The 25,431-nt window shown below is 35.6% G+C and overlaps 5 protein-coding genes across 6 annotated transcripts; 2 read left to right on the forward strand and 3 right to left on the reverse strand.

Moving 5' to 3' along the window:
- Window positions 1-947: 947 nt before the first annotated feature.
- Window positions 948-5,112, reverse strand: LOC107618243 (putative serine protease EDA2). The gene is made up of 12 exons (XM_016320255.3): window positions 4,707-5,112; window positions 4,238-4,363; window positions 3,860-4,015; window positions 3,516-3,698; window positions 3,272-3,388; window positions 3,081-3,134; window positions 2,917-2,988; window positions 2,339-2,544; window positions 2,103-2,197; window positions 1,681-1,761; window positions 1,384-1,467; window positions 948-1,204 (listed from the first exon to the last, which is right to left on the reverse strand). The coding sequence occupies exons 1-12, from the start codon at window positions 4,893-4,895 to the stop codon at window positions 1,089-1,091; spliced, it is 1,479 nt and encodes a 492-aa protein (XP_016175741.1). The 5' UTR covers window positions 4,896-5,112; the 3' UTR covers window positions 948-1,088.
- A 1,441-nt stretch (window positions 5,113-6,553) lies between these two features.
- LOC107618633 (F-box/kelch-repeat protein At3g23880) lies at window positions 6,554-8,436 on the forward strand. 2 transcript variants are annotated; one of them, XM_016320746.3, is made up of 2 exons: window positions 6,554-6,696; window positions 6,868-8,436. In XM_016320746.3, the coding sequence occupies exon 2, from the start codon at window positions 6,881-6,883 to the stop codon at window positions 8,189-8,191; it is 1,311 nt and encodes a 436-aa protein (XP_016176232.1). In that variant the 5' UTR covers window positions 6,554-6,696; window positions 6,868-6,880; the 3' UTR covers window positions 8,192-8,436. The 2 variants fall into 2 exon arrangements, with proteins under 2 accessions (XP_016176232.1, XP_088354594.1); XM_088498468.1 differs by having other exon boundaries at window positions 6,555-6,692.
- A 3,986-nt stretch (window positions 8,437-12,422) lies between these two features.
- On the reverse strand, window positions 12,423-14,793 carry LOC107618453 (transcription factor TCP7). The gene has a single exon (XM_016320535.3). It carries the CDS (start codon window positions 14,346-14,348, stop codon window positions 13,548-13,550), a length of 801 nt encoding a protein of 266 aa, XP_016176021.1. The 5' UTR covers window positions 14,349-14,793; the 3' UTR covers window positions 12,423-13,547.
- Window positions 14,794-18,161: 3,368 nt separating this feature from the next.
- On the forward strand, window positions 18,162-19,424 carry LOC148546878 (serine/threonine-protein phosphatase 7 long form homolog). Its single transcript, XM_088499414.1, has 2 exons — window positions 18,162-18,227; window positions 18,654-19,424. The coding sequence occupies exons 1-2, from the start codon at window positions 18,162-18,164 to the stop codon at window positions 19,422-19,424; spliced, it is 837 nt and encodes a 278-aa protein (XP_088355540.1).
- A 30-nt stretch (window positions 19,425-19,454) lies between these two features.
- Window positions 19,455-20,827, reverse strand: LOC107616212 (uncharacterized). The gene is made up of 3 exons (XM_016318201.1): window positions 20,286-20,827; window positions 19,579-20,237; window positions 19,455-19,471 (listed from the first exon to the last, which is right to left on the reverse strand). The coding sequence occupies exons 1-3, from the start codon at window positions 20,825-20,827 to the stop codon at window positions 19,455-19,457; spliced, it is 1,218 nt and encodes a 405-aa protein (XP_016173687.1).
- Window positions 20,828-25,431: the final 4,604 nt, after the last annotated feature.

Here is a 25,431-nt window from a genome sequence, read left to right on the forward strand (position 1 = left end):
TTGCACCGCACCTGGAAACGTGTCGCACCCCGAACAATCTCAGCACCGCTAATGGCGGCACGTACCGAATGTTACCGATGGCGGAGCACTGGGAGGTGCCTTGGATGGAGGAGGTTGGCGGCTTTGCTTTTTGGGGGAGAGAACAGATAGACGGCGCTAGTTGAAGAGGAAAGGAGAAAGAAGAGACGGAAGGTACGTAATCAGTTTTCGTGATTGTCTCCTGCAATGCTATTGAGCGTATCTCCCTTTCAAATTTGAATGTGGTAATTTAATTATTAACAAATATTTTAAAATTATAAATGAATAAAACTAATTATTATATTTATAATTAATTAAGTTGTTCCATTCTTGACTGATTTGGAATTGGTTCCATATACTTTTTCTTTTATATTTCTGTCCTTTTACTTCTAAAATTCTATATATAAATTTAGGTTATATCTTTTAAACGCTTGCTAAGTTGAGCATAAAATCTTTTGCAGTATAACCTCACCTTTTCCCTATTCAACTCCGACCATAACTGTGGAAAAGCTTTTGATGAAAAAAACACTAACAAAATTGTATCCCAAAATATCCATTTCACTTCGACTACGTGCTCCAGAAGAAAAGTTTCGATCAACAACAGACCATATCCTCAACGAACTATACGTCGGAGAAATGTTACGAACCCTGTAACAATTCTGATTCTTTTCCTGAAAAATAATATTTGAATCATTATTTTTGGCTTTTGTACTCGTTTTATGGTTTTTATAGTATAAAAAATAAATTTCTTAATTTTAATCTCATCTTATCAATCATTTCTAATCTATAGAAGGAACTAATTCCAAAATTCACACGTCGTTATATTATCAAGTTTTCCTCCCAATTCTTTCTAGTAAATTCTCTATATCCTATATCCGAGATTGATTCTTATTATATATCTTGAGCTAGACATAAAATAGAAGAAAGTCTTGAACAAAAGCATTATGTGTCTACCTTAGATTTGGTCGCTTCATACCAAACGTGAGTAAATGCAACATATTTCGTAGGAGTTTACTTCTCTCAGGTTAACTTATGAGTTATGATACATCGTGTATGCACCAAATCAACATTTAAAAGAAACTCCTTCCTGTGTCTTGGCACTGAGAAAGCCACAGATCCATGTGTTCGACGATCTTTTGCCTTACTTTGCGAACTGCATCCGGTGAGGTGCAGTTCTGCTCGTTACCTGAAAAGCAACCAAGCACATTTGTGTCCAGCGGCATGAAAATAAAACTAAAATTATCTAGATGCATTGGAGAAGGATCATAGTGAATATCTGATCATCCAATACAATTGCATCTCCTCATACAGCGAAAAAAGTTGGATTTTCTAAATTGGCAGGCAAACGTTTAATGTGATGCATACCTTCAATGACCAAAGGAGACTGTGGACAACCTCGCATGTCAGTGCAATGGCCACAATTGTGACACGTGATAAGGTAGGAAGGCACTGAAACATTTAACAGAGATTTAGTAGCATTCAGCAAAAAGAAGTACAATAAACATAATCATAACTATGCAATGCAAATGAGCCAGTCATTTTTCACACTAGGTAACACATCAAATATAAAATCATGTAAAACACTAGAGAGAAAACAGTTTTGACATACTGCAGAAGTGATGACAATAATGAAGAATTTATTGACTAAAATGATAAACTCACTGTCAGCCTCAGGGGATGAAGTTTGTTTGGATGCATGCCGCCAAGGATCCTGTGAGCCATTTGTAAATATTATTTTTGAACCTGTTCATACACATAAGAACCACAAAGGAATTTAAGGTGTGCTGGACAGACATAACATGCCATATAAAGGAAAAATTCATATTCAAAGTGATAAGTTCAGGTTTGGAATAATAGTAAATAGTAATAATCAAGGCCTGATCAAAATAATGTTTGGTCATCTAATGACATGAATGGTTCAGCAAAAGGAGATATACGGACTGTATATATAGTGAAGTAGTAAATAGAGTTGAAGAAAATTAATAGTGATGTTTGATATAAATTCTGTAAACATCACTGAACAAAGGGAAAGAAAATAAATAAAAAAGAATATGGTAAAAATAGACACAGGAAAATTTCTATACCAGCAATTTTTGTGCCACCATAGTATAAGTTAGTTGCATCCACTTCAGGAAAGACACCATGTCCAAATACATTTTTGCAAAGATCCAAATGATATCTGCAATGCATGAGAAATCAATTTGAACCAATTAACAAGATCACAAGAGAAAAAGATTTAATAAATACAAATATTCAATAATAGCAAATGTATGTGCCTGTGCACGTAGATATAAACATAGGATAACGATAAGGTACTTGCTTTGTGTCAACTATTGAGGAGCGGACACTATCATTTGAGGGAGCCACCTGAAAGTATGCAACTTCAGTGCAGACTTGAAACCACCATAATCTAGCAGAACTGTCATCATTAACATCAGTGCGTTTCAAGAACTCCTGATCATAAATCTGTACATTGGTTCCGAAGGTCTCAATGTAGTACTCTTTTACGTATTTGGAGTAAGCATCCTGGCATTTTGAAATTCGGGTTCCATTAGATTTTATCAAAGAAAATCGACACAACTGGACCCATGAGGGAGATCAGAGGCATCTTGAGAAATGAATGTACTATTGAAAGAAGGCAACCGTTGATTGCAACAGAAACAGGGTATTAAATTCAGCACATGAATGTGCTATTAAATGTAAACTTCTCTCACTGAAAACTCAACACATGATCATGAATTTTACATCACTAGAAAATTGCAGAGAAACAAAGAGAGAGAATATTAAATTCAAATGAAGATTTAAATAAAAAAGGAACCAAAAAAAGAAAAGGAAAAAAGAGTGATGTTTAATAGTTCCATAATATTCTTAAACAAAGAGCTGGACAGTAAAGCATACCACTAAATCTTCTCCTCCATTCTTTGCTTCAACTAGAGGCTTGCATAGTCTATCCGGATTTCCATATTGAAACTGAAATATTCAAAATCCAGGAAACAGCATAGGGAATTTGAATACAAGAGATTGCAATGAATAAGAAAAACAGCAAGAATCATAATAATTACCGCTATAACAGCAGCATCAGCCACAAAATACATGAAGTCTCCATCAATGTCAAGCTACAAAATAGAGCAAAGGTCAACAAGCACCATTAGAATCAGATTAGAAACTCTAGTTGTGAACAAGATTCCTATCCTTGGACAAACTACAGTAAACTTTCTCTGAAAAACAGAGTAATGAAGTAAGAAAAACATACATCAGCAGCACCAAAAGATGCCTTCAGTGATCTTCCATTGATTGCAAGTTTTTGTTCAATAAGTTGAGTAGTTTCTTGTAATACTGCTTTACATTCAGGACCTGCAGATTCACCAATCTGCATGCAAAATATGGCACTCAATCAGAATTTGGCTTAAATTAATAAAGGGAGCAGTGAATGGTTTATATAAGATAGGCTTAAGAACAAAAGAAGATAGCCTCAAAATCAAAATCAAAATATGTACTTGCTGATCAAATTCTGTAAAATCAAATACAGCTTGAACAACTGCAGAACTTGCAAGACTTCCGCATGTTAGATGGGGGTACTTAAGACGGAACCATGCACTGAGTGCACCAGAATATGAGCCACCAAAAAAAAACCAGGAGCTTTCAACTTTTGTTCTATTAAGCTTTACATTCAAGGAATCCTGCACAAAAGTACCGCAAAAAACAAATAAAATGATAATGATTCCAATGAACATTTATTGAATGAGGGCATTTGAATAATTTGTCTTTTTATCACGGAATTGTCTTAAACCATATTAACAGACCCGGCTTGCATGGTGCATGTTGGGGGATGGGAACTAACCTGATAATACTGACGAAAAGCAGCCAAATCATTGAGTGCCTGCTTGGAAGAGAGATATTTCAAATTCTCCGTAGCTAGAGACTTAAATGGAGAACTCTTTCCGTAATAACGATGCTCAAGAGTAACCATAGCAGCTCCAAACTTCTTTGCCAATACCTATACACCCAATAAGGCATGAGAATTTGTTCATACCGGTAATTTTTTCCCCCCCAAAGTCACATCATTTTCTTAGGAGTAAACGAAAAGTTAACTGATCACAACATAGTGCCTATGTCAAAGCTACAACTTTTGATCCTAACTTCAATCTTCAATCTTCATCTACATTGACTAGAGTCTTGCCAGTGAAACATATAATAACAAACAAAAATGAACACTTACAGCAATATAATCATTAACAATCCCACCGCAGGGACCTTCACCGCATATTATCAAAAAGATAGGTCCATCAGGAATCCTGAAATAGTCAAGGAATTCATAGTATCGTTGCTGGAACTGACGGTGATCCTGCAATCAGCGCAAACACAAGAAATATGCGCAATCAACACCATCGAAATTTCATAAATCAACTATTCTACACGCAAAAAATCAGTTACCAAATCAGCAACTCGATAGGATACATGTTTAAATACATGCATTGAGAGTGCGTGAAAGGACTTATGTATTTATATCTAAATACATACTAACTGATTTGTTCATAAATACAAGAAACATTTTGAACCCTAACAAGAGAAAATCAGCAAGAGCATATTTGAAATCTGTTTCTCTTTAAGATAAGAATAAAGTACAAAAATAGAAACAGTAAGAAAATTAAAGAGATGGAATATTTAGTGGAGAGAGAGGGGAGTACATAGGGAGAGTAGTGATCGAGGGTTTGATTGAACCAGAGTTCCTGATTGGAGAGGATCTTGGGAGGTTCTTCAGCGAACTTGCGGCTTCGGAGCAGCGTGATAGGAGGTGAAACACCGTAAGAAGCTTCCGGAAAATACAGAAAGAGGATAAAAGAAAACGCTGCTGACAAAGTCAACCATCTCCTCATGGTTCCTTTGCTTTGCTTAGCTACTTCTGCTTCTGCTTCAGGCCTTCAGCTAAACTTTGCTCTTTCAAAATAGAACGTGTGTCTTCACTCTTCACAAATGCTACGCAAGTACGCATCGTGTTACACACTCCAACAAATCAAAGTTATTAAGCCAGTAAGCTACTATGGTTGGTGAGTCCTCGCACTGTCACACGTGCGCTTCATTAGTGCTATCAAGCATAGTTGTAAGAACCGGACCGGTGATCGAACCGGTCATGTTATTGGTTCATTAGTTTATTAGTTCAACCGATAAATCGCTGGTTGAATCGGTAAAATCGGTTTCACATGAATAAAAAATATAAAATACTAAAAATAGTCATAAACTTAATAAATTCAAAATACATATGTTAGTTCTTCACCAACATTTTAAAAACAACCAAGTTTCAAAGTCTAAATATAACTAATACAAAACAACAAAACAACAGATAATTCATATTTCATATTTCAAGCATATAATTCATATTTCATATTTCCAGTACAAATCAACAAAACAACAAATTTTTAAGTTTTTAACAAGCATGTAAAACACAGAACAAATCAACAAAATAACATAAAAAGATTCAAGCTTTCAACAAGGATATTCATCCCAGAAATTTCAACAAGCATATTCAGAACACTGTAACAGCAAGTCAACAAGAAGTGCAGAAAAAAAGTAAGTTTACAAGTGTAATGCAGAACAGAGCGGGTGTAATGCATTTCACAAAACAATCATTAAACTTCAAGTGCAGAACAGAACAGAAGCAGATTACAGAACTGGAGCTAACCTGTTTGACAGAGTCATAGAGCAGAAGGGCGAGGCAATGGCGAGTTCGACGGCGCAGCAAGGGCGAGATCGACGGCACAGCAAGGGCGAGGGCGACGGCGCGACAACGGCGAGTTCGACGGCGCAGCAAGGGCGAGGGCGACGGCGCAGCAAGGGCGAGGGCGACAGGGCGGCAACGGTGACGGCGATGATTAACAGCCGCGGGTCTGTCTCTGTTTTGTTCCTACTTCCTTGGTTGAGTTGGTTCCTTCAGAGTTCAGACCGGCGGTGAGACGAAGAGGATGACGGCGGGCGGCTGGCGACTGGGTGAGTGAGGTGAGGCGGAGGGCTGATAGGGTTAGGCGCCGTTAGGGTTAGGGGAAAAGGGGAAAGTGGAAACTCGGGTGGGGTAGGGTTTGGTAGCCCGTAGGGCTTTTCCTTTTTTTTTTTTTTAAAAAGTAAACCAAAACGACGTCGTTTTGGAAAAGAAATAAAAAAAAACATTTTCGAACTGGTCGGTTAACCAGAAACCGCCGGTTTTTCGGTTTTCATCAAAATCGGCCGGTTCAATCCGATTCGAAAACGACTCTCTTCTTTATCCAGTTACATCACTCAACCGAACTGATTACAGGTCCGGTTTACCGGTTTTTCAGTCGAACCGACCGGTCCGATCCAATTCTTACAACGATGCTATCAAATGTTTTTTTTATTTTATTTTTATTTTTTTTACCCAAAATAAAAAGAATCGAATCCCAACCTCCGTTATTTCAATTATAACTCATTACCAAATTTATTTAAATATCTTATATCACTTGTGTATGTAATTCTAATTTATTTTATTTTAATTTATATATTAAAAATTTTATGTGTATATTATTATATTAAATTAGTATTTGGAAGAGATTGGATAGATCTGGAGCTCCAACGCCAGCACAGATCTTTCGCTTCCCGTGTCTTGTGGCCCTCTTCCTGTTGACGCCTCCTTCCTCTCTTACCATCGCCGGCGCCGTCTTCCTGTAGGTAAGCCTCTCTTTTACTCTTTTTTTTTTCTTTTTCAACTGAAAACGTTGAGGCCTCTGTTTTTCTTCTTATAGAACTTGTAAATTAAATGGCAATACCGCTGAGAGTAGAATTGTTAGTAATTAACTAATTATATTGTTTTTGATTTCTTATTCCTGCTGTATTGTGGAGTTTCCTCGTACGTATGAGGACGGGTCCCATTCCTGATGATGTTGATGATGATGATGATGTTCCGAGGAAGGAGAAGGTTGTCACAACCACCGGGGGGTTGCCGGAACCACCGCCTATCCTTCTGGACGAGCTCATAGCGGAAGTCCTGCTGAGGATACCGGCGAGGTCTCTCGTTCGATTAAGGAACAGCGTCTGCAGTTCATGGAGAACCCTAATTTCCAGTTCCCAATTTGCCAAGGACCACCTTCGGCGTTCAATGGCGGTGGATCCAGCCTTGACCCACCCACTTATGGCCTATTATAGCCAAGCCTACATATACCCCACAATCGGAGTTTTCTCCGTACGATCTGTGATGGAGAACCCTCCCCATGAACCCACTAAAGTAGTTCCCTATGAGGGACGATGCTACCGCCTCATCATTGGCTCTTGCAATGGATTGCTGTGCTTGCACGATGAAGAGCATGAGGATAGATTAATGGGCCATCGTGCCATGCTGTGGAACCCCTGCACCGGATTCACTTCTCAGCCGCTTGAAATTGGAGGTCTCTTCTCCATTTGCGGATTCGGTTATGATCATGTGAATGACAAGTATAAGCTTTTCGCGGTTGTGGATAAGAAATCAGGCGAATCCGTCACCAAAATGTTTACATTCGGCCCAAAAACTACCTGGAGAACAATCCAGGATTTCCCCCATGATCTTCGTGACCCCAATCCCAGGGGTCATATGGTGCATCTTGAAGGGCTTTTCCTTAGTGGCACTGGCACTCTTAATTGGCTTCTTCACGGCTATCTTAGTTTTGTGTGGGTTCTTTCCCTTGACTTGGTGAGAGAGACTTATTGTCAGTTTTCCCTTCCCAGCAAGGATTCAGATGATGATCACGAGGTGGAACCCAAATTGGGTATCTTGAGGGATTGTCTTGCTGTTTGTTATGCTACTAAGAAAACTCATTGGACTATCTGGTTGATGAAGGACTATGGAGTTCCTCAATCTTGGACTAAATTGGCCATAATCCCCCACCACCCGTTACTAGTTCGTCATCCTTCATACATAGCATTATGGCCTATATACATGTTGGGAAATGTTCTTCTTGCTTTGGCTCCGAATGGCAAGTTTTGTTTATGTAACTTAAATGATGGCAGCATAGATTTTCCTAATATTGACAGCTCCAGTGATGGCATGCCCAGACATCGGCCTTTAACTCAAAACTCATATCTAAGGGGCTTTCACCTCTATCATGAAAGCATAGTTTCACCGTACCACTTTGGTCTTCCAAGTTGCTCATCTGAAATGCGCTTAATTAAGCCAAAGCCTATAATCACTTAAAGATGGTTTGCATTTTGGGTACCTTTTTGGTGAAGGATTTCCTACACTTGAATCCATAACTTAATTATCATCAATGTAGTGCCTTGCTTTTTTGTGTTTTATAGATTCTGTGTAACTGTCTTCATGTTTAATGTTTTTTAATTAGGTTCCTTATGAATATCGATCTTCGTCTTCTTTAGTTAGAATATGTATTTATCATGAAATGCTATATAAATTATGTTTTGTATCGGTTCGATTTGACAAAATTGCGAGTGCAACATCTGCAAAGGTTCAGCTGCAACTTGCAAGTGCTACGCAACACCATATTTAACATGGGAATATGTCAACTATAGAAATTAGTTTATCAAATAAACCTTTTCGTTATCATTAATTAGAATATAAGAACGATTCAATCAATAATAATCTTGTATGCCAATCCTGGCCTTGCTAAAATGGTGAAAACAAAACCCTGTTCATACGACCATTTTTTATTAAGAGTTTTAGTTCGTCTGTATGCTGTGCTCTAGTGTTTAACAGACATTTAGAATGAAAACAGATTTAAATCCTAGAAGAAATTGTAACTATTTCTAAGGAATTTTTCAACTAATAGTTGTTCCGTTAGGTAGCATGTATAAGTTTTTCATTTAGCAAAAATTTATTTATATTCTCGACTATCTTTTGTAGAGTTAAGTGTTTTCAGAGCAAAAATCAGTTGCCATCAGTGAATGGTGCCAAGCAGCAAAGGTTTTCACTTTTAATATTAAAAATAATTAATACAAAGTAAAACTAGATAAAAAAAAAATCTTTCATTACAAGAAGAATGTTATACTTCTAAATTTTTTTGTTAATTAGGTTAAACTTAATAGTCTAACATAATAATAATAATTTATAATTAACATTATTTTAAATTTTATTATTTAATTTGGTTAGACTTGATTTATAAAAAGACTTAGTTCATAAAAAGATTTAAATGTATAATAAAGAGAAAGGGGAGGGGAGGGGAGGGGAGGGGAGGGGGAGGAGATGGATGTTGGATGAATTTTTAATTTCGGCATAAATGAAAGGAAAATAAGAGAGAAGGAAAGAATAATGAATTAATGATGCTATCAAAACTAATTTTAAGATTTTTTTAAATGTATATTTAAATATTTAAATTAAATCAATTTAAAATACACCTTCTAGTTTCTAGATTGAAATTTGCAGTTAGGTGTTGTTGCACACTGTGAGTTGTAACATTTGCAAGCTTGCGTCATTGATTTAACTGGTCATGGATTTAATTTTTAAGTTCTGTTATCACTATGGTCTATGGAAATGTTTTGTACAAGAAGATCTTACCTCACTGAAAGTCTGAAACTATGTCAGTCAATTACCTATTATTTATAAGGTTTTTAAATATAAATATTTTATTATTGAATCACAGTTTGAAATATTTATTGATAAGCTTGATTTTAGCTAATATAAACAAATAGTATATATATTAAAAATTTTATGTGTATATTATTATATTAAATTTGTATTTAAATTGTATTTAATTTGACATATTTAGTTGAATTATATAAGATTTTATTATGATTGTGTTAATTTTTTTAAAAAAAAAAATTAAATTTCATAATATTCATGGATAACGGTGGATACCTGTCTCCTCTGTGTAGAAAAATAAATGAGACTTATAACAAGTATAAAACAGGAAGAGAGATATTTTACTAAATGAGGATGGGGTGGGAGACTCTGTATCCCATAAAATCCTATTGTCATCCCTAAACAAGAGATAGGGGGTTAGAATAATAAATTAATAGTGAATTTTGATATGGATTCATATATTTGTAAAGAAAGTAAAATGTCAAATAATTGATGAATTTATAGGTCTTTCAAAAAAATATATCAAATAAGTTTTTGAAAAGTTACAACAATATATTTATAGATTTTGACATAAAGATGAATTGTATCCAATATTGTTTCTATTTAGTATTTTAATTTTTACATGTAAGTTTATTAGATTTTTTTCCAAAAACTTTATATTTTTATTAGTGGTTTATGTCTATTACAGAATTTCTCAGTTACATAATTTAAACGTGAATTGTGATAATCAAGTGATTAGTATGGTATCAGGTATATCATGAGATAGGAGATAGGACACTAATGATATTTTTAATTAACTAAAATGGTAGTTTTCTTGTCTCCAAATGACACTAACTTGGTCCTTTTGTATGACTATCATTCTGAATAATAGCCTTTTCTATTAATTAACCTTTATATACTTTATCCACAGTTTTTAGTGATTATTTTCCTTCATTCGCATTTGTTCTCTCAACTCTATCTTTAGAGTTTGTCACAAAAGCTTCTTACATTAGTTGTTTTGAAAAAATAAAAAAAACGCAAGTCTAAAATGTTATCAAAAAGGGAAATATGGAATCCGTGGAGTGTGCTTATGCTTTAATCAATTCCAAATTACTTTCTAATATGTCATCTAGAATTTTCTTTGTTAGACTCTTTTTCCTTACAGGGTTGATTGAGAGGTAAGGGGTTTAAGAACAAAAGATAAGGAAGATTTGAGTAATGAAAATAGAAGAAAACGGTCAACCTCGAACTTTCCATAAAAATGACGTAAAACTCTAACCTACCCAAGGAGAAACCCAAAAGAAGGGGATGTATCTTAGATTTGGATTCGGCCCACAAAAATAGCGTTGAAAATTGCATGGCCCAAATAGGTGACCCAACCTCAACGGCCTTAAAAAATAAAAGAAGTGGGCCCAGAATCAGTTTTGCAAGCTCGTATGTCCATGTTTGAAATATAGCCTCAAATCATTAACGTGGTTTTTAACTTGTTTTACCTCGACATTAAATTCCAGGGACCCATCAATTATTGGGAGCTGACCTTTCTGTTCAGCAATAATTAAGAAAACATGTTGGCATTGCTAAATTTGAAAACCCCACCAATAATCCACACACACAAAAGTAAATGATGAGTTGGTACACTCAACCCCTTCCCTATCCCTCCCTTGACCCTTATCTACTCACTCCGGGAATGCAACTACGCCTGACTGGTCAACCCAATTACATAGAATTTTTTTTACTAACTGCTACTGAATCATCATCAAAGGCGTATTATTTTCTTGTTGTTCACTCCCATGTACCAAGTTTGAATATGAGACCATATGATAAGTATAAAATATAAATGCATAGCCATGGTTGATATATCATTACAATTCCTTATTGATAAGAAGATTAATTATTTTGGTACATTAATGTCTGAATATACCAAGTCAAAACAACTCACCAATATAGAAAAGATGGGGGCATTTTTCTTTATGTTATGCTTCAAAAGATTCCAAGCATCCTATGAGTGAAATTTAAATCTGGAGGGAGGAAGATTGAAGTAGAATACCCAACCAAATTAGTCACAGGTTAAAAGCAATTGTGTAAGTTACACAAAAGATCAATGGTGATCCCTTTTCTATTTTTTCCTTCCAATGCTAACTTGCTCAGAGCATTGTGTGGTTTTGTTTTGTGGGGAAGATAATAGACAGTAATGGGGGGAAAAGCGAGGGAGCAGAGGCACATGGTAGTTTCCAAGGGTGTGGCAATAAAAGCCAAAGTCATAACATAACAACAACCAGTTTTAAATATGTCATTATTAATATGGCACCATAAAAATTGAGTTCTTATATCAGAATGAAAACCAGTGTGTGTGTGTGTGTGTGTGTGTGTCTATATATATTGTTGAATCAAATGTACCAACATGGGCTTGGTTTTTAACCAAAGGTGAAACGTCAAAAATAGTAACCATACCATGAGCATGAATGTTTGATAATTTCTTGTTACATATTTAAGACTGGGAATACCCAATAACTTTATTTTACCTTAAATACTGAAAAGCCAGACTACAAGTTCCCAGAAAAGAGCAAGAAGTAATATAGTAGTACCCTACCATGGAAGTGACAAAAACTAGCAGAAAAAAGAGTACCATGGAAATGACACAAACTAGCATGAAACCCAACACCAACCATGATGACGAACGTTACAAAAACAGACGCAACTGGGTTATTAAATACAGCTAGGCCATCTTCAGAAAAGGTCAAAATTGGCCATAAGAATTAAGAACATAAAGCAAACAGAACCAAAATAGCCACAGAAGAAAAAAAAAAGAAAAGAAAATTATTGAAAAAGTCTTGGCTAGCTGCAGCATAAGTACATAGAAAATGACAGATAAGAATCAATCAAACAAGGGAGAGATAGCAATAATAATAAAGAATAGAAAAAACAAGATGGGTTTTTATTCACATCACTGGCAAACCCAAAAAACAATCCCACTTCTTACATATACAAGAAAAAAGCATTATTCTCACGCTGATAATCATCAATCTAAGAAATGGCTAAGAATTGTAGATAATAAATATCAAAACACTGGTCTTTCACACACACTATAGTGACCTCAGAAAACAACATCATGATGAACAACTTAAGACCAGCAAAGGAGCTAGCTGTGAAAGTGAAAGAGATAGAGAGATTGAGAGAGAGGATAGCATTGACTACTCACCACACCACTCACCATCCATCAAGCTGTGCCAAAACCCATATCATTAACAAGAACAACACATGAATTCTTTCACAGGAATTGGAATGTAGTGTGGTGTGTTGTGTTGAGTTGTGTACTCCAACAAATTGGGAGCAAAGTTGAGTTGAGCTTGACCACCATTAACACTAAATCTACTAGTAATTGCACTTGAGCTGGCTGCAACAACAACCAAACTTGTACACTCCATTAGGATTTAGGACATGATGGACGAGAGTAAGTGAAAAACTCAAAAACCAAAGCAACCAATAATGCAATCCCATTATCATTACAAAGCTTATTAGTCTCTCCAACTCGGAGAACCTTGCTTTCTTTTAATCACAACCAACATTATGAATTTCCAAGCTGCATTTGCACTTGCACACAGCAAACACTGATGATCAAGGTCCTGAAAACCGCTTCCAGCCTCAATCTGCAGCAATTCATCTTCATCATAATAAATAACTTAAAACAAATCCATCACCTCTCTCTTCCCCCCATCTTTTTTTCTTCTCTTCCAGCAAAAACCCCAGAGTTCTAAACAATTTTGAACTTCTAAAAAGCCTAATTAATTCTTCAAACCAGAAGGGATTAAATTAAAAAGAAAAAACCCTAATTGAATTCATGGACTTCTCCACTCAAAAAACTAAAAACAAAAGAGCCCTAAACCTAAAAATTTTACTCAGCATCTTCTGCTTTGCACACACAACGAACAAAGAGATAACCATACACAAAACAAGATATATATATTTATATATATATATATACGAAACAAACACCACCATCTTCCAAGTTCATATCTCGGCCACCAAAACCACCGCGAATTCAGCGAGGCTCATCGTCTCTCCGGCCGGAGTTTCCGGGCCCTCCCGACAAAGAAGCCAGCAAATTCAGATGTCCAGGAAGGTAATTTCCCAGCCTCGCCGCCGAAGCTTCTCCCATGGCTTGTTGCTGCTGCTGATGTTGATGGTGAACGAACAAAGAAGCTTGCTGCTGCTGAGACACCGACACCGCCGCCGACTGCACAACCATCTCCGGCGGAGGAGCAGCCGTTGCGAAACTCCAAATTTGACCGAAATCGGGCCTGGCCGGGAGGGCCCAGAGCCCCGCGGGAGCTCCGGGGCCCACTAAGGACCCCACGGCGGGCCCCACGGAGACGCCGTCGTCCTTGGCGGAAGCGTCGTCGTCGGTGCGTATGCGCTTGCCGAGTATGAAGGGAGTGGGAGCGAGCAAGGGCTTGTGGTCGAGCGAAGACGCTGCGGAGGTTGAGGAAGGAGAAGAGAGAGAGCCAGCACCGCCTCGTACGGAGACGGAAACGGAGGAGAAGCTGGCGGGAGTGGTTCCAGTTCCGGTGGCGGCGATGATTGAGGGCTCGGCCTGGCGGAGGAGCCACTCGATGGTCTGGCCGTCGGACTTGTGGCCGAGCTCGCGGGTGAGCTGGAAGACGCGGGCGGCGCAGATGATAGGCATCCGAATACGGCGGCCGCGTCCGTCGACCTTGCTGTGTCGGTCTTTGGATGGGGGCTTTTTGACGACGAGGGCGCCGTTAGTTGGTTGTTGCTGTGAGTGGTGACGGTGTGTGTCAATGTTGGTAACGGCGTTAGAGGTTCCGTCGGTGTTAGACATGGATGTGGTTTGTGAGTGTGAAGGGCAGTAGGGTTGGTTGATTGGGTAAGGTAACGGTGGTGGTGGTGAAGAGAGAGAAATTATTATTATTATTTATTATTATTTTTTTGTATATGTGTGTGTGTGAAGGGTTTAGTAGAGTTGAGTTGAGTTGAGCTGGAATAGAGAGTATAGTAGTAGTAGTATAAGTGAGTGAGTGAGAGAGAGAAAAAGAGATGAGAAGGGTTTTGTTTGGTGTTTGTGCTGGCAACTAGGGTGAGAGAGAAGGGAAGGAAGGAAGAGGGAGAGGGGGGGCTAATGATTGAGCGGCAGGAGCTGGTGGAGACAGGAGAAGGGGCACATGGGTGGTGGGCTCCACTACTTACCCCCACAGCTCATACCCCATTTTCTCTCTTTCTCTCTCTTCTCCTCACTCCTCCACGCGCTTCCATCTTCTTCCTCTTCTGACTTCTCCTCCTCCCCCTCTAAAGTCTTAAGGGTTAGAATAAATATTTAGATCATCAATAAATATTTTTTTTAGTATTTAATTAATAATAATTTATATTCATATTTATGGATATTTTGAGTATAAAAATATATTATTTATATTTATAATTTTTAAAATTTATATATATAAATTAATAAAATTTATTTGTTAATACAATTATAAACCAATTCAATAGACTAAACTACTAAAAGTAATCATGAAAGATTGATTTACTGACAAAAGTAACTATAAAAGATCATAACACCTCATATGTCTATAAATAATTAGATCTGTTTGACAAAAATAACCACGTACACAAATTATACTCTGATAGTTTTGATTTTACCTTTAATTTTTTTCTGGTCATATTAACATTTCTCTCTCTGTGGTCTATTGGAGCAATCGTGTATTGGTTATTTTTGACAAACAAAACTAATCAATTATAGACATATGGATGTTATGATTTTTTATAGTTACTTTTGTCAGCAAATTAATCTTTTATGGTTATTTTTGGTAATTTAGTCAATTCAATATCTATTAAATACTAAGTATCGAAATTCTAACTTTTTATTGAATACTAACTTAGTTTATACTTTTTATTCGGTAAATTTATATTTTGTAAGACAAAATAAAAGTTACTTTTAAGTTTTAACAACTGTGAATAATAATTTTAAAATAATATTATTGAATCAAATTATTTTAAATTTTAAATAAATATAATAAACATTTTTATAATATTATATTTTAATATACAAGGTTATATATCATTTTTTTTAGTTTGTAATGCATAAATTGAATTTTAAGAAATATTCTTATACGTATATTTAAAAACATTCAAAATCTTTAAAGGTCAAAATTATATGCGCATAATATTTTTATATAGGGTAAAGACTATTTTTTTAATTTATTAAAATTTTTAAAAATATTTTAAAGTTTTATTTTATTTTAATTTTGTATAAAAATATTCTTAGCAGTTAAATATTCAAAAAGTTTAGAATCAATCCAACAATAATATTTAATAACTAACAGTTAATAACAAAACTTTATATCTAATTTACTTGTGTTAAAAGTAGCTTTTATAAAGTTGTCATTGAATCAATCCTAAATTTTTTTAAAAATATGTTGTTAGTAGTACATTTGATATAAATTAAAAATTTATGTAACAAAATTAAAACAAAATAAACATTTTTAACAAATTTAAAAGGTAAAAAATTTAATTTTTTTTAATATTCATCAGAATCAAAATATTAATTTTTTTAGTTATGAAAATACAAGTATATCTATAATGATTATTTAAAGGATAGTAATGTTATTAGTAAATTTCACGAGTTGTTTATTAGAGTTGAATTTTGAAAAATAATTCTTTAAAAGTTTTTGCACATATTTTTAGCAAATTAAATTAAAAATAATTTTAATAAATATAAATAATAATTATTATATTTATAAAATAATTTTTAAAATTTAAAATGATTAATAATAAACATAAATAGAAAGAGAATTTGGTCACGAATAAATTTTAATATTAATAATTTAATTAAAAATAAATATAAATATTTATTAATATATAAAATTATATTAATTTTAATTTTAATAAATTTAAATTAATTTAAAAAAGTATATCATGATTTACCGAACACAAAGAGCTATTTAAAATAGAGTAAAGTATTATTTCGTCTTAACGTTTGGGGTAAGTTCTAAAGTTATCATTAATGTTTAAATCGTTATATTTAAGTCCCTAATGCTTTTAAATTGTCTCAATGTAGTCATGTCGATAAGGATATGTTAACAGAATTGACGGCGAGATAAAATTTAGACAATTTTAAAACGTTAGAGACCTAAATAGAACAAAAACGTTGGGACAAAAATCAATACATTACTCTAAAAATAATTGCTTTATGAATTTAATATTTTTACTCATCATAGAATACTTCTAAAATGACGATTAGATAAACTTCCTGGTAAAAAGAAAAAAATGAATATGATACATATATAATAAAGTATAAATTATACATTTTTGTCTCTCTAATGTATCATAATGTTTAATTTAAATAAATTTTATTTTTAACTTAAAAATAAATTTTAATTTTATCCTTCAATAATATTAATTTTTTATGGTATGTAATTATTCAATTATTTTTTAATCACATTTAAGTAAATTATACTTAATCACGTTACCTTCATTCTAAATAATTTTATTTTTTAAAATTTTACTCTTAAAATTTTTTACTCATCATATAATGTTTGCAGAATGGCTAGTAGATAAATTTACAAAAAAAAAAGTATGGTACATATGCAATAAGTCTAAATTATACTTTTTATCTCTAACGTACCAAAATTTTTTAATGTTTAATTTAGTTAAACTTAATTTTAAATTTTAAAATAAATTTTAATTTTATCCTTTAATAATATCAATTTTTACTACAAATAATTATTCAATTATTTTTTTAATTACACCTAAGAAAATTACTATGAATCTCATTATTTTTATTCTAAATAAATTTATTTTTTAATTTTACTCTTAATCACATTATCTTTTTCTAAGTAAATTTATTTTTTATTAAGAGCAATATTAAAAATAAATTAAATAATTATCTGTCGTGAAAAAATTAAAATTATTGAAGAAAAGTTAAAATTTATTAAAAGTTAAAAATAAAGTTTAATTAAATTAAACATTAAAAAAGTTCGGTATATTAGAGACAAAAAGATATAATTTATACTTTATTGTATATGTAAATGCTCTTTTTTTTTCTTTCTCAAAAGTTTATATACTAGTCATTTTACAAGTATGAGTAAAAAATCTTGAATTCGTAATGCAATTCATTTTATTCAAATTCATTATCATTTTACTTGATTTGATAATTCTTCTAAAAGTGATGTATTATTTTTGAGGCAATTTACGTTGGTAAATTGTTTGACCCCGAATATTACGCAAATATATTGTTTCTAAATTCAATACGCAAATGCATTGTTTCACTATTTTATGTAAACCGCTACTGGCAGTAGCGGTTTACAGGTGTGCATAAACCGCTGCAACCAGCCGCAGTTTATGTGTGTGAGTGTGTGAGTGTAAACCGCTGCTGCCAGCAGCGGTTTACGTGCGTTTGTGTGTGAGTGTAAACCGCTACTGGCAGTAGCGGTTTACGTGTGTGTGTGTGTGTGAGTGTAAACCGCTATTGCCAGTAGCGGTTTACGTGTGCTGCTTTGCCTATATAAATCGTGGTTGTAGCCGCGGATTATGCATTTAGATGGTGTGTGGAGTTTTTTAGAGAGAGGAAATTCTAGAGAGAGGTCAGAGCAAGTTGTGAGCGGGTCCGAGGTATCTCAGCGGCGACTTCTGGCCAGTTATCATGGCAGGCAGGACCCTGTACCGACTGAACGGTGTTGCGCATATTGCCGGTTCTATTGGGGACGAGGTTAGTTAACATTTATTTTTTTCTAGGCTTTGCATATGTTAGTCAGAAAATTGTAGGTTAGGTAGACGAATTAGAATTTATAGAATATTCCCTCTAGTTTGAAATTAGGCTTCGCATGCTAGGATGTTAGTTCACTGGTTAGGGAAAGGGATAGCTGACGTTAGTGAATTATTTTAGTTTGGTTAGGGTATTTGTATGATATGAAGTTTTAAATTTTAAAGCTTTATAGTATTTTAACATTTCTGGCTGTTATTTATTAAAGTATGTGTGTTGTTATTTTTCCTATCGTGACTAGGGAATTTTTTTATTTTTTATTTAGGAGAATTTGTTGATGGTTTAATATATTTGTATCCGGTTAGTTATGGCAAATTTTTTAAGGATAGGAGAATTTAATTGGACTCTGTATATCTTTGTTGTTCTGTGCAGCCCACTAGGTGTATATACAGTGTGAGACGGCAACAGAATATGCCCTTGCATGATAGGATCATCCCGTATTTAGAGAGGGCTGGATTGTACCATTTGGCCAGGCTAAACAGCCAATGGTTCTGGTTGGATGAGCCACTGGTTAGTGCGTTCGTTGAGAGGTGGCGTCCTGAGACGCATACGTTCCACATGCCTTTCGGAGAATGCACTGTGACATTGCAGGACGTGGCATTTCAGCTAGGGCTGCCTGTGGATGGGGAAGCTGTGAGTGGTTGCCTTGGTGAGTTTGAGAAATACATGGAGGGTGGCCGACCAGCTTGGGAGTGGTTTGAGGACCTATTCGGTGAGCGGCCTCCACCGAATAAGGTCAAGCAGATGACAGTACACTTTACCTGGTTTCACGAGAGGTTTAGGGTGCTACCACCAGATGTGAGCGAGGAGACTGTCCGCATCTACGCACGGGCCTACATCACGATGCTGTTATCCACTCAGTTATTTGGGGACAAGAGTGTGAACCGGGTACATATACAGTGGTTGCCATTTGTGGCAAACCTTGATGACATGGGGAGGTATAGCTGGGGGTCGGCCGCTCTAGCATGGCTGTACCGATGCATGTGTCGAGTAGCGAACAGAAATGTGACTAATCTTGCGGGCCCGCTCCAGTTGCTACAGAGTTGGATATTCTGGCGGTTTCCGTCTTTGAGGCCGGAAGGGTTTGAGGCTTTCTCTTTCCCACTGGCATCCAACAACAATGTCCCGCCATACTTGCCATAGAGGTGTGTTCCATCGATGCTTACGAGCGGCTTACAGTGGCGGAATGCCTCAATACACGGAGGGAATGTCCAAAACATCCGATGAAAGTAGACTCTATCTTCATCAACTTGGTCACCCACCCTAACCGGTGACGTCTTTAGTAGAGCAACGGAACCTTCCATCGTGCATGAGACTCCAAGGATCCACTGAGGCAGATCAGCATATGACTCCTCCCAATCGCCATATATTTGCGCTACTGCCTTCTGCTTCGCCAACCACACCTTCCGATAACTAGACCGGAATCCATAAGTCGCCTCCGTTGCCTCTTGCAACACCTTGATCGACACCGACGCATCAGCTCGAACCAACGGATAGATTCTCGCACAAATGACATGATAATCAAGCTGCTTGTGGTCGCTTGATATCGATGTGGCCATACACGTGTGCGGACCGTTGTACCTCCTAACTTTCCATGTGCTCTTCCTTTTTCGCATGACTATCCGAATCAACCACGTGCACCCGTTACCAAACTCCTTGCATCTTCCTTGGTATTTCAGATTGTCGGACTCCATAACCTTGTACTCAACTCCACGCCGAATACTGTAATCTTTTACACTCAACACGACTTCCTCTTTACTCTGGAAAGATTGGCCAATCTGAAATTCAGTCATAGGTGTCCCATCATGCATCCCCTGCCCATCGAATGTTGCATCTACATTCTGCTCTTGGCCGACGACTTCCAAGTTCAAAGAAGAGAGGTAGGGAGGGTACTCTTGTGTTGCAGAACCAGAACCTCCATGGGCTGAACGTCCACCTCTTGGAATATCATCCTCACTATCCCCACCAATATCGACAGGCTCCTCATCTTAATCATCGTCAAACAGTGCATTCTCAACTCGATCCGGTCCGGCATCGCATTCAAAATCAGAAACAACAGGACCAATATATGCATGAACAGCCCCAGCACGTTCGGGCTCCGCATTCGGAACGGCCACTGCTACCACAGGCATCGATGTTGATGCACCACCAGCTGGGGTCGACTGAGGATTAGGTGCCGATGCTCCAGAGCTATCCACACCATCTTCCAATTTCGCAAACCGCTCAGTTATCCTCACCTCCGAAAAACTACGCCTGCAGTGAAACAAGACCTGCAAGTCTTCATCCGACCCGATCACGAAGGTCTCATATCTCACACCAGTTGAGACAACGTCAATGGAAATCTTGTAAAATAATTTTTTTACCCACTTCGTCCCACACGTACCGAGCTTTCGTAATATGCTTTGCTTAATCTCTGCCAACGTATTCGACGATCGAATAAAAACACTAAGCGGTTCTCTATCTGTGAATTTTACACCATGCCTTTTGCTCTTTTGAATTTTTCCAAAGCAGTGAACTAGAGCCACAAAACTATCCTCCCCCTCCATTTGTGAATAACACTCTACCTCTCCACATTTGGCCCCTCTATGATTTATATAGGCAGCCCCATTCAGCCCATCACACGTAAACCGCTACTGGCAGTAGCGGTTTACACACATACACACACGCACGTAAACTGCTGCTGGCAGCAGCGGTTTACACTCACACACACACACACGTAAACCGCTACTGCCAGTAGCGGTTTACACTCACACACACACGTACGTAAACCGCTGCTGGCAGCAACAGTTTACACTCACACACTCACACATAAACCGCGACTGGTTGCAGCGGTTTATGCACACCTGTAAACCGCTACTGGCAGTAGCGGTTTACATAAAATAGTGAAACAATGCATTTGCGTATTGAATTTGGAAACAATGTATTTGCGTAATATTGGGGGTCAAACAATTTAGATGCGTAAATTGCCCTTATTTTTGTGTCCAACTTTTCATCTTATTTAAGTCACTAACATTTTAAAATTGTCTCAATTTTGTTTCACCGTCAATTTTATTAACAGATCACTAATGATAGAACATTATTAAAACGATTTTAAAACGTTGAATGATTTAAATGTTAAAAATAACTTTGAAACTTATCCTATATATTAAAGACAAAAACGATACTTTAGTCTTTGAAATATTTTAGTAAATTAAATTTCAGTTTTCTCAATTCTCACATATGCGCCAACAGCATGTTTGTTGTTTGGAGTGTTTGTGTGAATATTGATTTTCCATAGTCCCCTACCAAGTGTTTAACTCTTAAGTAAGAAAGAAATTGGAGTTATGGTAATCATAAAGTTCTTCGTGAAGCGGCATACCTTTCTAAAATGCCTTTTGATCCTTGCCCGTAACATATTTAGCGTTTTCGTTTTCACAAGAAAATGCATATGATTTTCCAATCAAATAAATATAATATAGTAGATAAATAAACTGGCTAAAAAATTTTAATATAAATTTTAGAGGTGTGTTTTATCTGAAAATGGAGGTTTTTTGTGTATATACAGATGGGTGGACGTTGCAGGCAGGTAACGTACGAGTTAATACGCAACCAATGTGTTGGACACGTGGCACAATCGCATGCAACACGCAGGTAATGTGTTGCCACGTGGCGCACTTCCATTCAACACACAAGTAACGTGTTGGACTGCTTTTTTGATACCTCCACAATTCTGTAAAATACCCCAAAAAATCCATATTTAAACAAAACATCATTCTTTTCTCCATATCTAAAATAATTTATAGAATAAACTACCATTTATATTTATGAATTTTATGAACGCTGACAAAAATATCTACCAAACAAAAAAACTAACATTGTACCTATAAAAGATGTGTTTCGTGTAACAAAAATATCTAAACTCTAATTTTTTGTTGACTTTTTAATAAAATTTTCAAATTAACCCCTCTATCTTCTTCTCTAAATCCCAAATTTTCACCACCCTCACCCCCATCCGTACATTTCCTGATTATCACTGTTTTTCCTTTTCCTCTCCACTATCACCAGTCACCGTCACCACCACTAGCACCACCATGTGGGTGCACGAAGAAGCAGTTGGCTCACACGCTTCTCTTCCACCGCCACCACAGGCTATATTGCCTCCTGAACTTGACCGTGGCATCATCATCTACTTCACTAGCTTCCGCGTCGTTCGCCGCACCTTTGATGACTGCCACACCATCAAACCGGGCCTCGGCATCCACATATCCTTTGTCCGACCCGTCACCATGGATGCATGGTCCGAAATCCAACTCAAGAAAATGGACGCTGGCGGCAACAATAGCCTTAACTCCTTCCTCGCCTCTTATTATGTTTCCCAGGAAAATGATATAGTTAAGAAGTACAACACCAAAGCCATCTACCGTGATCGCATCACCACAATTGCAAAGGGCAGCCGTGGCACGATCTGCCTGTTCGAAGGGAGGATCTCGTTTGTGGAAAGGGAAAGCCTCCGATGAACAGCGGCAGAGGAGGAAACAACCGGAATGATGACGATTGGGAGGATTAGGGAACCGATGAAGGTTTTGGCAGGGATTTGCGACAGAATTAGTCTACTAGCGATGTAAGAAGTGTTGCTTATGGCGGTGGCGGTAGCCACAAAATCTTTGCGGAGAAGAACGACAAGTTCAGAAGCTGTTCATCTTACAATGCCTACGCGTGGAGGTTGGAGGTGGAGATGCAAATTCTGTGGAAATGGGGAGGGGATGCAGTGGTAATCAGGGAAAGTGTTGGTGGTGGTGAGGATGGTGAAAATTACCTATGATTGAGCATATTTATAACATTTTTAAATATTTGGCAGTGGTCGTGACAACACTGTACGGGAGAAACGAAGCTACTAACAAAAGCTTTCACAGAGTATTAGTGGTGTAGCTGTCGCTTTTGTCGAGGTAACCTTTGTTTAATCAATTTTTGAATTGTGTTCAAAAATCGCATTTTTGTCGTCTCTTGTATGTTTGTTTAATAACTTTAATGAAAAATACTATTTTAATTTATGTTTAGGTTAGTAATCAGTTAATTATTAGTTTTTTTTTTTTATTTTTTGCATGTAAGTGTCTTATGAGGTTGTTCTTGTGTTTCTCTACGGGAGTTAGTTTAAAAAAGGACTCTAGTGGGATGTTGCGTTACATGGATGGCAATGTGCATAAATTTTTTCTAGTAGATATTGATCTTGTCAATTTCAAATATTTGGAGCTAATGTTTAAGAAACTAGGATATGCTAGTTATAAACAGATGTATTCATATGACTCAAGTTCATCTAATTTAGAGACTGGATTGCATGTTCTTAAGGGAGATAAAGAGATTAATAAAATGTGTAATAAGAATATGGAGGATATAAAAACTGATCTACTTATGATATATTTTGACCACAACATGAATAAGCCACAAGTTTTGAATGAGAAAGTAGAAGACGGAGTTGGATTTTCTGTAATTTTGAAGCTCACGACTTCTCTGAAGCTCTTTGTCACCGATATATAAGAGAAAAAAGTGTTTATATGTTAGGGTTTTCTATAATTTTGAGAATTGAGTGAGGGTTCTTTGAAATTTAAGTTGAGAGAGACCTTTCATTACACATTCCGATGTGACGTCATTTTAATGATTCGACAGGAATTTAATTGTCCTAATCGAATGGTTATAATCCACGTAGAAGAAGCGACGCCAGGTCAAAATTTTTTTCTAAAAACTTAATCGCACAGTTAATAATATACTTATTTATTTTATAGAAAATTAGAATAAAAATTGAAAAATATTATATGCATTATTATTATTATTATTATTATTATTATTATTATTATTATTATTATTATTATTATTTATTTATTTATTATGTTAAATTTGATTAATAAAAAATAAAATACATTAAATTTATCTTTTATATTATATAAAATAAACAAATAATACATAAATAATAATATTGTTTCTGAGAATTTCTTGAAATTGAGATGAGAAACAAATGTGTTGTAATCCAAACACATTCGAATGTGTTTATGTTCACTTTTTGGATAGTGATGAGAGTACACATAAGAGACTCTGATATTTAAATTAGCGAGTTTTTTAAGTATGGTGTGTGTAAGTTGAATAAAAATATATAAATTGTTGAGGCATTTATAGAGTAAAATGATAATTTAGTCTTTAATAGGATGGATAGGAAGTGAATATTCTTAATTTTTTTATTTGAGGGTATAAATGTAATTTTTTATTATACATTCTATAAGTATGACAAAAAAAATTATGAGAAAAAAATGTTAATCGATTAGAAATTATACTTTACACTCCCAATTAAAAAAAAATTGAGAAGATCTATTTTCAGGTAAAATTTTTCTGATGATAATAGACCACCGTTTTATCTGCTGTATGTGAGAAGTTATAATAGGTTGAATTAGTTATCACATACCTAGGACCGCTTTTTAAATTGATTATGGAGGCAAAGTTGGTGTTGGACTTGGATACGGGAAGGAGTGGTGCTTAATATTGGTGTGGTGTCAGGCACAACTCGAACCCAACGATTTCTTAATCTTAATTCAAAAAGCAAATTAACAGAGAAAATGGGCCATCTAATTTCATGTAAATCGTCAAAAAAAATTTTGATTATGGAAAAATCGTAGGGTCCGATTTATTTTATGTAAATTTCAGATCCTCTCTCCATGCAAAACGGACCCTCCGATTTGCTTCCAAAAACTTAAAAACAAAAAACTCGAAGGATCCGATTTTTTAACACGAAATCTGAAAAAAAAACTGTCCCACAAATTAGTGTAGCACCTCCATTATTCATAACCTAGCACAACACCTTCGCCTCTTTCATAACCAAAAAAATCAACCACATAGGACCTGCTTAACCCGTTTTATTTGTTCAAATAAAGCGAAGTTCTCTTCACTAGGTTAAGTTGCGTAAAAAAATATCCAAGTCGAATAAATTTAACTAATCTGGTTCTATGTATCAATAAATACAAATACTATTTTAATAAAAATATAAATTTATTTTTTATCAATTTATTTTTTATATACTGACGTTATAAACACGATTATTAATCATATATTATCCCATAAAAAAATAAAATTTAAATTTATGAATAATCTAAATGGATAAATTTACCTGTATGAACACACAATAATG

This window comes from Arachis ipaensis, chromosome B9 (genome assembly GCF_059453495.1).
Source record: "Arachis ipaensis isolate K30076 ecotype BB chromosome B9, ASM5945349v1, whole genome shotgun sequence".
Classification (NCBI taxonomy): Eukaryota; Viridiplantae; Streptophyta; class Magnoliopsida; order Fabales; family Fabaceae; genus Arachis; species Arachis ipaensis.